Here is a 13,162-nt window from a genome sequence, read left to right on the forward strand (position 1 = left end):
TTTTCTGGAATTCATAAATTCCAGTGCCTTGGATCAACTTATCTGCACCCCCACCAGGGGCAGCAGTATCCTAGACCTGTTCATTACCAACATGGGCGACCAGTGTTCCACACCAGAGGTCAAATCCTCGTTGGTCAGATCTGACCACAAGCTAATCACCTTAGACATCCACATCCTGCCCCCACCCCCATTAGGGAAACCACCGTAAAATATTTCTCCAAAGCCAACTTCACGCTTCTTAAGACAGAAGTGGCAAACTTCATGACACCCATGCAGACAGACAGTAGAGGTAAGACTGCTGAATCCTACACAAATGCACTTTATACGCACTTACACGAGAGCATGGATCGTGCTATCCCTAACAGAACCAAGATGCTATCCTCTAAAAAAGGAAACCAATCTGGTGGTGCCCTGCCATAAACAAACTCTACAACAGAAGAAAGAAACTGTTGCAAAAAAGAGTAAAATCCCATGATTGGAGGAACTCCCTGGCCAGCCTGGGTAAGAAGCCGAGATCCTTCATAAAATCCTCCGAAGCTAGTTACGAAAACAAAATCGCCACTGATTCTGCAGACAATCACAAAGCATTCTATAGCTATGTCAAGCATCTCAATGGCAACACTCAGATCTGCTCTGAGTTACAGCACAATGGCACTAAATATACGGAACCAACTGATATTGCCAACAACCTGGAAGATTGGTTCAGTGCTAACTTTACCCCTCTCTCACCCCCTAAAGGGCCCTTCTCTATACCGGAAGAATGCAAAGTTCCTATAATCATGGCTGCACAGTTAAAAGCCACTCTTTCCAAAAGCCAAGAACACAGCATCCATGGGACCTGACAACATCCCAGGCTGTGTTCTACATGAACTACAGAATGAACTGGCACCCCACCTAAGCACCATGTTCAATCATGGCCTCACCTCAGGCTATGTACCCACTGAATGGTGCACAGCGACAGTTATCCCACTCCACAAAGGTGGAGCCACCACAAACCCTGGGAACTATTGCCCCATTAGCCTAACGAGCCTAGTCTGCAAGGCCATGGAACGTATCATCATGGAGCTTATAAACAAAGACATTGGTAATCTCCAAACTCTGGACCCCACCCAGTTCAGGTGTGTAAAAAGCAGATCATGTCTCCTAATCCTGACGAACTTCTTTGAAGCAGTCACCAAAGCCGTAGACGAGGGTAAGGGGGTTCACACAGCCTATCTAGATCTCACCAAGGCTTTTGACACCATCCCCCACGCTGGAATTATAGATAAACTCACTAAACTAGGTATAAATTCCTATGTCACATGATGGGTTGCCAACTGGCTCACTGACAGAACCCACACTGTGAAAGTAGCAGACTCCAAATCCAACTTCAGACCAGTGACAAGTGGAGTACCACAGGGTTCAGTCCTGAGTTCTCTCCTATTTGTTATCTACTTTTCTGAAGTACAGGCTAACGAAGTTCGCAGATGACTGCAAACTAGGCGACATAATCAAAACTCCTAACTATGTGGACATCCTACAAAAGGGCCTCACTGAGACAGATGCCTGATGTCAAAGTCATGGCCTCAAGCTCAATGCCAAAAAGTGCATTGTCATCCCCTTTGGTAAAAACTCTGTACCCATGAGCTACAACATAGGTGGTAGTCTGCTTAACACCGAAAGTGTGATGAGACCTTGGGACACAGGTGGACAGTAGTGTCTCCTTTGATAATCACATCGCTACAGTAGTCAGGAAATCCTATGTGGCACACCTCATCACAAAAGGTTTCTCATCCAGGAAAAGAGGTCATTGTTCCCCTCTACTCGTCACTCATTAGACCCATTATAGAGTACAATGCCCCTTTTGGTATGTACCTCAGAAGACATCTACAACAACTGGAAAGGCTGCAGAAATACCTGGCAAATAGGATTACTGGCCTCAAATAGATGCCCTACGCTAACAGTCTCAAAAAACTCCAGCTTTACTCTGTCGCATATCGCAAACTCAGATGCGATCTCTGCCTAACATACAAAGCTATGTCAAACCCAGAGCTGTTGGACATACTCCATTTAAAGAAATTCCAATCCCTCCGAGATTTTGAAAAATGAACTAGGCCTACTATCACCATATATACTACATTGAAGAGGGCTATTCATTGTTTTATATGCTTGATACCATTTGGATATTTCCTTTATGCATTTTCTAGGAGTTATTTATCATTTTTTTAGTTAAGCTAACCATGTATTTTATCAATTTCTATGGAAACATACAATATTTATATTTAATAATATAATATTTATATTTAATTATTTATGTTATCAATATTTATACATATAAATATTCTATGTTTATTATTTTTTGATTATATATAGGAAGGATTTTTCTATGTTTGGGTCCGTATTATTTAAGGATCAAATGTGTATCATACTATTATAAATTTTGTATAAGATGTTAAGAATTTTTGTCAACACCAGATGGCGCTGTTTTCGTATGAATTGTAAAGACCTTTGAACATTTTAATATTATATAGGCATAGATGATAAATAGAAAAGTAAAACAAAAATGTTTTTTAGATTAATTTATTTTATATATATTTTAGATATTCTGAAATGGTTATATATATATATATATATATATATATATATATATATATATATATATATTTGTATGCAAATTCGCTAGTATCAAAGGTTGAAATGACAACAAAGCGACTTGTATATTTTATTTCTCTTTCACTTCGACTTGTTAGGGGTTAAACTGCTGCTAATTTGTGATTAATTGTTTAATGATGCACAGGGTGTATAAAAGGAGGGATTTGTGTGTTCTATGTGTGTGTATTTCTTGCTTTCTGATGAAGACAGAGAATCGAAAACGTATCGGTCTTTTGTGCGTTAAGAGCTTTTGTACTTTTGGTGGATTCAATAAACTTTGTGTATATCGAGAGCAGAGCCTGATTTCCTCAAGTGTTTGGTTCGGTTGATAGGTGGTAGTCTACTTAACACCGAAAGTGTGATGAGACCTTGGGACACAGGTGGACAGTAGTGTCTCCTTTGATAATCACATCGCTACAGTAGTCAGGAAATCCTTCTATGTGGCACACCTCATCACAAAAGGTTTCTCATCCAGGAAAAGAGGTCATTGTTCCCCTCTACTCGTCACTCATTAGACACATTATAGAGTACAATGCCCCTTTTGGTATGTACCTCAGAAGACATCTACAACAACTGGAAAGGCTGCAGAAATACCTGACAAATAGGATTACTGGCCTCAAATAGATGCCCTACGCTAACAGTCTCAAACTCCAGCTTTACTCTGTCGCATATCGCAAACTCAGATGCGATCTCTGCCTAACATACAAAGCTATGTCAAACCCAGAGCTGTTGGACATGCTCCATTTAAAGAAATTCCAATCCCTCTGAGCTACACGCTCTAGGGACCTAAACCTTGGCACCACAATAAACAGAACATGCTGGAGGGATAGATTCCTGTCCCAGATATTCAAAGATTCCTGTCCCAGAGACTTCCCATACTCTGGAACAAACTACCTATCTATATCAAACAAAGCTCCTCATCAGCACTCTTCAAGAAAAATCTTGATTGGATGGGAAATAGGAAATTCCCCCCGGGGATCACCTCTGGGGCTCTGCTCGACAGGGGAACAGGAAAGTAATTTTCTTGGGTGGCGAAAGCCACGGTACCTTTTTGACTAGGCTTATGTAGGCCCTAGGGCCAATAGCCTAGTTACCCACCTATGAACTGGTTACGTGAACTGATTATCATTGACCCTTTTTATGTGTAACTTGGGCCACAAGAGCAAGGATAAGTGCAGTGCATGTGACCACTTTGCAGCAGTCAGTAACTCATGTTTTTGCACAATGGGATAAAATATGAACTTGCATAGGTAGGTAGTACATGCAAACTGCAGATGTAGTGGAACAGAGATGTCAAGACTGTACCCTGGACTCTGAAACCTGTAAGGTAAACCTCATAAACACTGGATTCCAGTCTGCCTACATTGTCTTGCATTTATTATATTTCTAAGTTCACATCTAGTTACCTATGGTAAAAGGTGTTACTGTGTTGAGGGAAGGGTTTATTATGGGCCTTTCATGAAATCGGTGTTTAGCAAATCAAACTTTGTGTAGGAGCTTTCAGAGTACAGACTATCTGGTTTCATGAAACAGCCTTGTGGACAATTTGCATTTTGATAAAATAAATTTGTTAAAAAAATAGAGATGGCTTAATTCCTCTGTGTACCTATTTTTAATGTTGAAGTCATTGCTTATATTTTATTCCATTACAATACTTGGACACATTTACGTTTATCAGATTTTTTGAATATTTTGTTGGTCTGACCTATAGCTGAATCTTCATTCAAGAAAAGATTAAGTAAAATAGGATATAAGGGGCCTTTGAGCATATAAGGCCAAGGAGGTCATTATTTAAAAAAAAAATTAGTACTTCTGTGGAGCTGTGTTCCACCTCTAATATGGCAGTCTGAGAAACAGGGAGATGAGGAGACGAGTGAATTTAGAGGATGGAGGACAGTCAGGGTGATTTATTCACTGAGAGGATGGTAGGTACCCTGAATAGTACTGCTTGAAGATGAAACAGAGAAATCTTGACTAGGCTACCCAAGATATGCAAATTATATGGAAGGGGAACTGCAGAACGTTGCTGTGGCCTTCACTGATTTGTCTTCCATTAAGTTTTATATCACAACTGCTGTAGAGTTAAGTGTTTGTTTTTCCATGAAGACTGAAGTTAATCTTGGTACTGCTTTGTTCTTATTAATAATGTAAAATATTTGTTTTGCTAGTCAGTTTCTTTTTTTTACTGTAATAGTTTCAGAATGTACCATGTTGACACTTCTGCCACATTTTGTTTTCAGGTGACTTAACTTGGGAAGTTAAGGCAAATGACAAGCACTTTTATGAAGATCCTAGATTTCAGAAGAAGAAATTTTTCTGCATAAAGAGTAGTAAATATGCAGTAAGTAGAATTATTTCTCTACTGTTGAACAGTTTGTACTGTTATATAAGCAAGGTTCTATGTGGAATAAATTATACTACTGGGTTTATGGTATGTTTTTTTTCAACAATGTACACAATGCAGATTAGAATAAAAGAACCAGCATTTCTGTGTGGTGCTTTTCTCTTGGCAGTATGTAATTAGGGTTTTGGTACTATTGACTGGCTCTCAAAATTCTGAATTAAGGAATTTAGGCACTTGACTATGAGTGATTAAAAAAATTGAGGACTTTTATGTGCTGCTTGCATCCATTACCTTCATATTCTTGCTGGCTTTGTGGTACAGGAGCTCTGGCTATGACCCAGCCATCATAGCTCTGATTATCAGCCTGGAGAAAGAAGCATCAAGGGATGCTGCCTGTTCACTTCTTGAGAGAGCACGTAATAGGATAAATTTCCTATTAATGCACTACCACTGGAGGTAAAAGACCTAGACATCTTCTCAAAGGGTGACAAGTCAGTTGCATAAGCAAATGCTGACACAATTGGTGCACCCATTAAAGCACTTAAGTGAAACTTAAGTGACGGGGGTGGAATAAATTAAGGCATATAGCAAAAATCCAACCATGACAACCAATGAAGTTAAAACTAGGACTAGAAACAGCACAGATCTGACAACTGCTACAATAGTGCAAGATCTCTAGGGTTAAATTAATTTATTATCATTAAAGGATTTTAAAACTACAATTTTCTGTATTTAGTATGAATTGCTTGCTTGTAGTATTGATTGATAATTCAGTACATGCTTATATTGCAACATATACAGCTTTAATGTTTCTTATTGTATGATTGTTGTGGTGATGTCACTACCTTAGTGATGTACGATTTTCTATGGACTAGATATTTATTGACTTATTACATAATTTAATATTATTCTTGTGCAGTTTTATAACATTTGGATGAAAGGATTGAATAAAATTGATCTGTGCTGTTTTCAGTTTTGGCATTGTTGATTAATTACTATAGCACTCAACCTTTCTCATTACCTACAGGAAAACAGCTCTTGTACTCACTTTCCTCACTTATCTAGAGGAAAATAGTTTTTTATTCAGGCATGTCCAAGGGTCAGCTCCTAGTGTTCTCTCCTGTCCATCTGATGAATCTGGGCATCTTGAGGCAAAGTAGAAATTGCCTCATGTACACAAGCATCCCTCTCCTCCTACCACCCAACACTACAACCTGCGAAAGATGCACTTACCTAGCCAAACTGGAGGTAAAGCTCTCTCCAACCAAAACTGAACTTGACAGTCATGAGGAGAAGGTAAACATTTGCACCACACCACTCATCACAGTCTCGCACCAAAATCCACACATAGTAACAAAAAAACATTCGCGGAGGCTCTCAATCTGTCTAAGCAACAAAGACCTCCAAAGCAGAAACGTAAGCAACCTCCATCCCCCAACACAACCCAAATGACACGTAGCCCACAGACTCAGTGTGCCACTCGTCCACAGCCAATAAGGAAAAACAATGTACCCAACACACTAGTCATAGGTGACTCTATAGTCAGGCACACTGATGTCCCACTCACCAAGCTAAATAAGGAGAAGTCTACTATCGGCTGCCTTTCAGATGCCAGGATCCGCCACATAAACCACGCACTCAGGTCACTCCACAACAAGTACAAATATGACTGTCATTGTCCATGTTGGTGTGAATGACCTGAGACGTACTTCCCTGGACTACATGAAAAGAGACATGGAAGAGCTCTCCGATCTTGTAGCCCAGGCATGTATGACCCTAGCCCTGAGTAGCATTCTGCCATTGCCCAGAATGATACTGCAGTACAAGGACAAAATGATTGACTTCAACAATTGGCTAAGCTTCTGGTGTCATTCTAAGGGGATTCAGTATCTGTCTGCTTGGGATGACATGGTCGACAGACCATGATGCTTTGCCACAGATGGCCTGCACCTGTCGCCCCTAGGATTCCGGATACTGGCTAAGGCTCTTGCTGCCCCTGTAGTGCTTTTTTTAGGTAAGGTTCAAATGACAAATTCACCACCATAACAGGAAAATGCAAGTAAAAACTGAGGGTAATGCTACTCAATGCTAGAAGTCTAAATCTCAAAATGCACTCACTCGAGGCACTCCTTAAAATGGAGAACATCGATATCTGTGCAGTGACTGAGACCTGATTCAAGGCTCCAGAGAGCATCCCTGTACTACCAGGCTATAACTCATACCACACTTTTCGGCCATGTAACCTGGACTGAAACACCAAAGGCAGAAGGTGTATCCATATTCATTAAGGATATCCACACCTCCAGGCTAGTTGCTCAGCATAATGCATCCGAGGTTATCCAAGTGCAACTAACTCTGGGCAAAACTGCAATCCAAATTGTAGCTTGCTACAGATCCCCCACCATGCCCCAGGATTCCCACTCCTCTTTTCTTGATGTACTGGAAACCGTTAGGGTTCAACCAAACACCCTAATAATGGGCGACTTCAACTACCCCACCTTTAATTGGGAAAACTACTCGTGTACCAACTCCTTAGCTCAACGCTTTCTGGAATTCATAAACTCCAATGCCCTGGATCAACTTATCCACACCCCCACCAGGGGCAACATTATCCTAGACCTAGTCATTACCAACATGAGTGACCGGTGTTCCACACTTGAAGTCAACTCCTCATTGGTCCGATCTGACCATAAGCTAATCACCCTTGATATCCACATCCTGCCCCCATTAAGGAAACCACGGTAAAAATATTTCTACAAAGCCAACTTCATGCTTCTTAAGGCAGAAGTCGTGAACTTCATGACACCCATGCAGATGGACAATACAGTTACAACTACTGAATCCTACACAAATGCACTCTTATAAGCACTTACACAAGTGCATGGATTGTACTATTCCAAACAGAACCAAGATGCTATCCTCCAAAAAAAATGAAGCCAATCTGGTGGTTCCCTGCCATAAACAAACTGTACAACAGAAGGAAGAAACTGTTGCAGAAGAGTAAAATCCCATGAGTCGTGGAGCTCCCTGGTCAGCATCAGCAAGAAGCTGAGGTCCCTTATATAAGATCCTCCAAAGCTAGCCACGAAAACAAAATAGCCACCAATTCTAAGGACGACGACAAAGCATTCTATAACTGTCAAGAATCTCGATGGCAACACCCAGATCTGCTCTGAGTTACAGCACAACGGCATGAAAATTACAGAACCAACTGATATTGCCAACATCCTGGCATAGTTCAGTGCTAACTTTACCCCCCCTCACCCCCTAAAGGGCCCATATCTATACAGAAAGAATGCAGTCTCCCCTGTAATCACAACTACGCAGGTAAAAGCTGCACTCTCTAAAGCCAAAAACACAGCATCCATGGGACCGGACAACATCCCAGGCTGCGTTTTACACGAACTTCAGAACAAACTGGCTTCCCACTTAAGCACCATGTTCAATAATAGCCTCGCATCAGGCTTTATGCCCACTGAATGGTGCACAGCAACAGTTATCCCACTGCACAAAGGGGGTGCCACCACTGATCCCAGGAACTATCTACCTATTAGCCTGACGAGCCTGGTCTGCAAGGCCATGGAACGTATCATCATGGAACTCGTAAACAAAGACAATGGTAACCTCCAAACTCTGGATTCCACCCAGTTCGGGTTTGTGAAAGGCAGATCATGCCTCCTGAACCTGATTGATTTCTTTGAGGCAGTCACCAAAGCCGTAGATGAGGGTAAGGTGGTTCACACAGCTTATCTTGACCTCGCCAAGGCTTTCAACACCATCCCCCATTCTAGAATTAGCTAAACTCACTAAACTAGGTATAAATCCCTACATCACAAGATGGGTTGCCAACTGGCTCACTGACAGAACCCACACTGTAAAAGTTGCAGACTCCAAATCTTATCTCAAAGCAGTAACAAGTGGAGTACCACAGGGTTCCATCCTGGAACCTCTCCTGTTTGGTATCTACTTCTCTGAAATGCAGGCTAACACAGAAGGTTTCTGCCTAACTAAGTTAGCAGATGACTGCAAACTAGGAGCCATAGTCAATTCCCCAAATGATGTGGACATCCTACAGAAGGGCCTTGCTGTGACAGATGTCTGGTGTCAGAGCCATGGCCTCGAGCTCAATGCCAAAAAGTGCAGTGTCATCCCCTTTGGTAAAAACTCTGTACCCCTGAACTACCACATAGGCAGCAATCTACTTAATACCGAAAGTGTGATGAGACCTTGGGACCCAGGTGGACAGTAGTCTCTCCTTTGATAGTCACATCGCCACAGTAGCCAGGAAGTCCTATGTGGCACACCTCATTATAAAAGGGTTCTCATCCAGGAAAAAGAGGTCATTGTTCCCCTCTACTCGACACTCATTAGACCCATTATAGAGTACAACGCTCCTTTTGGAATGCACCTCACAAGACCCCTGCAGCAGCTGAAAAGGCCACAAAATACCTCACAGAGGATTACTGGACTCAAATAAATGCTCTACATTAAAATTAACAAACTAGAACGAGCAAAGGCAGGAACACACAGTCCGAAAAATACGTTGAAACCACTTTAATCTACTTAAGCGCTTTTCATCAGCGAAGTACGCTGACTTCTTTAGAAACTGACCATCTCAAAAAACTCCAGGTTTACTCCATAGCATATCGCCTACTCCGAGGTGATCTCTGCCTAACATATAAAGTTATGTCATTCCCAGAGCTGTTAGACATGCTACACCTAAAGCAATCCCAATCCCTCCGAGCTACACGCTCTAGGGACCTAAACCTTGTCACCACAATAAACAGGACTTGCTGGAGGGATAGATTTCTGTCCCAGAAACTTCCCATACTCTAGAACAGGCTAAACATCTATGTCAAGCAAAGTTCTTCATTAGCACTCTTCAAGAAAAATCTTGAGTGGATGGGAAATAGGAAATACACCCCGGGGACCACTTCTGTGTCTCTGCTCGACAGTGGCACAGGAAAATAACTTTCTTGGGTGGCGTAAGCCAGAGAACCTTGTTAGCTAGGCTTACGTAGGCCCTTGGGCCAATAGCCTAGTACCTACCTATGAACCTAATTGCCCTGGTTTGGTGTTATTTCTTAAAAGCCAAACATGCCTTATTCTACAAGACTTTGTGGTCAAAACAAAAATCCCGTGATGACTGCCTTGCAGCCTCTCACCCAGAGGGAGACAAATGAAAAACTGAATGAATAAACTACACTCTCCTTTGAATGACTGCAACTCGGAGGTAGGAACATCTTCCTATCCACCTGCAATACAAGTTAAAATTCATATACGGATTACATTCAACATTTGAGCATGCAATATGTAAATGTGTAACACTGTTCTGTGAGTAAAGCCAGTACAACTTGAGTGTGTTTACAGCTCCACTAAAAGAATTGACTTTTTACAAATTTTGAAATTAGCTTGTAATTAGAACATTTCTGTGAATAAAATCTGTGTGATTTTTGGAAGCAGAAATAAAGAAAGATTTAAAAAAAAAAGCCCTAGAGGTAATTTATGTGGGAGGACAACACTTGGAGAATCTAGAAGGGAAAAGGAAAGAAGAGTCATGCTAAAATGTAACCAGAGGCATATAAAGACTACATGAGGATAACTGAGCTGGTATTTCCACTTTAAGCCAGTGAATTCACCGCTGCAGTATTCGTCACTTAAGAGAGAGTGCCAAAGCTCAAGAAGAAACTTGGGAGGAGGAAGCAGCAGTAGAGCTCTCTAAAAAGCCATGAAGAATTGCATTAGCAAAACCAGCTCTAGCTCTGGAGAAACCATCCAACTTGTAGAGTTTGGTAAAAGTATGCACAAAAGTCCAGGTAGCTGCTTCAAGAATAGAATTGGTGTCTATGTTCTTGAAAAAAGCACCTGATAAAGGCACAGCTCTAGTAGAATGAGCCTTTACAGAAGAAGGAAGGCTCACATGAAAAGTATAACAAAAAAGAAATAGCCTTTGAAATCCAAGTAGAAATAGTTTGCTTGGAAATCCAAGTAGAAATAGTTTGCTTGGAAATGGCCAATCCTAAAGACCTAGGATGAAAGGAAGCAACTGATTAGATTTTGATAGCTTTAGTCTTCTCCAAATAAAGTGAGCTATCTATGCATGTCCAAAGTATGCAGCACATACTTGCTGTCAAATTGCGGAGAGGGGAAAAAAGTAGGCAAATTAATAGACTAGATTAAGTGACAACTCATTAACAACCTTACGCATAAAAGGAGGATTAGTACGCAAGTATACCCTGTCCTCAAGCAGAGCTTGCAACTCTGATACCTGACTGGCAGAAGTAAGAGCTAACAAAAGAACTGTTTTCCAAGAGCAAAGTTGCAAGAAAGATGAAACAGCAGACTCAAACGGAGCCTCAGTCAATTTCTCCAGAACAAAATTAAGATCCCATGGAGGAGGAACAGGCTTCCTGGGAGGTCTAATATTAAGGATGCCTTTAACAAATTGCATAGCCTCAAATCTAGAAGCTAAAGGAGGAGTTAGACCGACAAGCAGAAAGGCCTGATAAGTGGGCCTTAATGGAAGAATAGACCAAACCAGCACTGTGAGCAACTCACACAAATTAGAGAACCAAAGGAACATCCACAGTAAGTGGGTCCATAGAAAGCCTCATCCATTTACGTAAGTAAGATTTCCTAGTAGTAGGTTTCCTGGTCTGCAGGACCTACAGCACATCCTCAGAAAAAAAGGTGTCTATGAGGAATCAAAACCCTATCACCCACAGTGTCAGTTGAAGCGTGGACAAGTGGGAATGGATGAGATATCCCTTGTCTTGTGAGTAGATCCACCCTGTGAGGTAACTTGTGATGACTGCCCTTGGCTAGATGCAGAAGTAGAGGGAACCAGTGCTGTTGCAGCCAAAAGGGAGTCATCAGCAAGATTTTGGGAGCATCTTGTTGAATCTTGGAGCAGGACTTTTGGAATGGGAGGAAGTGGACGGAATGCATAAAGAAACCTCCCGTTCCAAGAAAATGACAGGGCATCCACCTTTCACACCAGAGGACCTGGGTCTCTGGCACAAAACAGAGGAAGTTGTCTGTTCAGAGGGAGGCAGAGATATACTTGGAGTTACCCCACTGGTGAACAATGTCCAGAAATATATCCCTGTGAAGCATCCATTCGTGGAATTGAGTTAAGGACCTGCTCAGTGTCGGACACAAATGTTCTGATCTTAAGGAATATAAACTGCCTGAAGAGTCACATGATACTTGACAGCCAGATCCCTTACTAGAAGTACCAGCCTGCAAGTAAGGTAATATCTTGTTCCCCCTGTTTCTTGATATAACACAACTGTGGTATTGTCTGTGAATACCTTGAGACACCTTGGAGAGAAGAGTATGAAAGGCCTGAAGAGCCAGCATAAGAGGTCTCCTCTCTAATGTTGATGTGCTCCAAACTTTTCTCCCAATCCCACATCTGAAGCATCTGTGAACAAATCCTGAGAGAGAAGAAAGGGATAAAAAGGGAGTCCTGGATTCTGAGACTGATGAATCCACTGTAGAAATTCCTTCTTGAGACAAGGAAGAACAGGAACTGTAAAGTTTAGAGGATAAGCACATTGAAGCCACACTGACTTCAGAAACTGGAACTTCTTTGTGGAGTTTGACGAGAGGGAGCATCAGAATGGTGGAAGCCATGAAACCAAGAGCTCTCAGAAACCCCTTGGCTATAATGGAGGCCAAGGGAAGAACAGTCTGAAAGTAAGAAATGAGAATTAAGGCCTTTGAAGGAGGCAGGGATGCCAACACTGGCACTGTCTGAATCTTGCAACCCAAAAAGACATTATCTTGAGAAGGAGTCGGAGAAGACTTTATGAAGTTTATCATGAACAAAGGCTCTGAAGAATAGAAATAGCAAAATGAAGATTTTGCAAAAGGACCTCCAGACAGGATGCCTGAGTCAGTAGGCTGTCCAAGTAAGAAAATATTTGGACCCCTTAAAGCCTGCAAAAAGCAATCACAGGAGCGAGGCATTTGGTGAACACCCTTGGGGCAGTAGAAAGGCCAAAGGGCAAAGCACAGAACTGAAAATGCCAGGAAACAGAGAAATGCAAAAACTTCCTGAAAAGAGGATGGATCGAAATATGGAAATAACCATCATTGTGCTTCAGAGATACCAGAAAGGGCTGAAGGGACCAAGAGAAGGAAACAGTCTGAAGGGACAGCATCTGAAAAGAAGGTACCTTC

The 13,162-nt window shown here is 41.6% G+C and overlaps 1 protein-coding gene across 5 annotated transcripts in view; it reads left to right on the forward strand.

The window, feature by feature from the left end:
* ATP8B1 (ATPase phospholipid transporting 8B1) overlaps nt 1–13,162 on the forward strand; it is a 1,573,644-nt gene that overhangs the window by 699,021 nt on the left and 861,461 nt on the right. For all 5 annotated transcript variants that reach the window (XM_044074782.1, XM_044074792.1, XM_044074774.1 and 2 more), the window contains one exon: nt 4,872–4,972. In XM_044074782.1, the coding sequence (XP_043930717.1) occupies nt 4,872–4,972 (101 nt within the window). The remainder of the gene's footprint in view (nt 1–4,871; nt 4,973–13,162) is intronic.

The sequence above is a fragment of the Protopterus annectens genome, chromosome 1.part1, assembly GCF_019279795.1.
Source record: "Protopterus annectens isolate FY-2018-M chromosome 1.part1, PAN1.0, whole genome shotgun sequence".
NCBI classification, from domain to species: Eukaryota; Metazoa; Chordata; order Ceratodontiformes; family Protopteridae; genus Protopterus; species Protopterus annectens.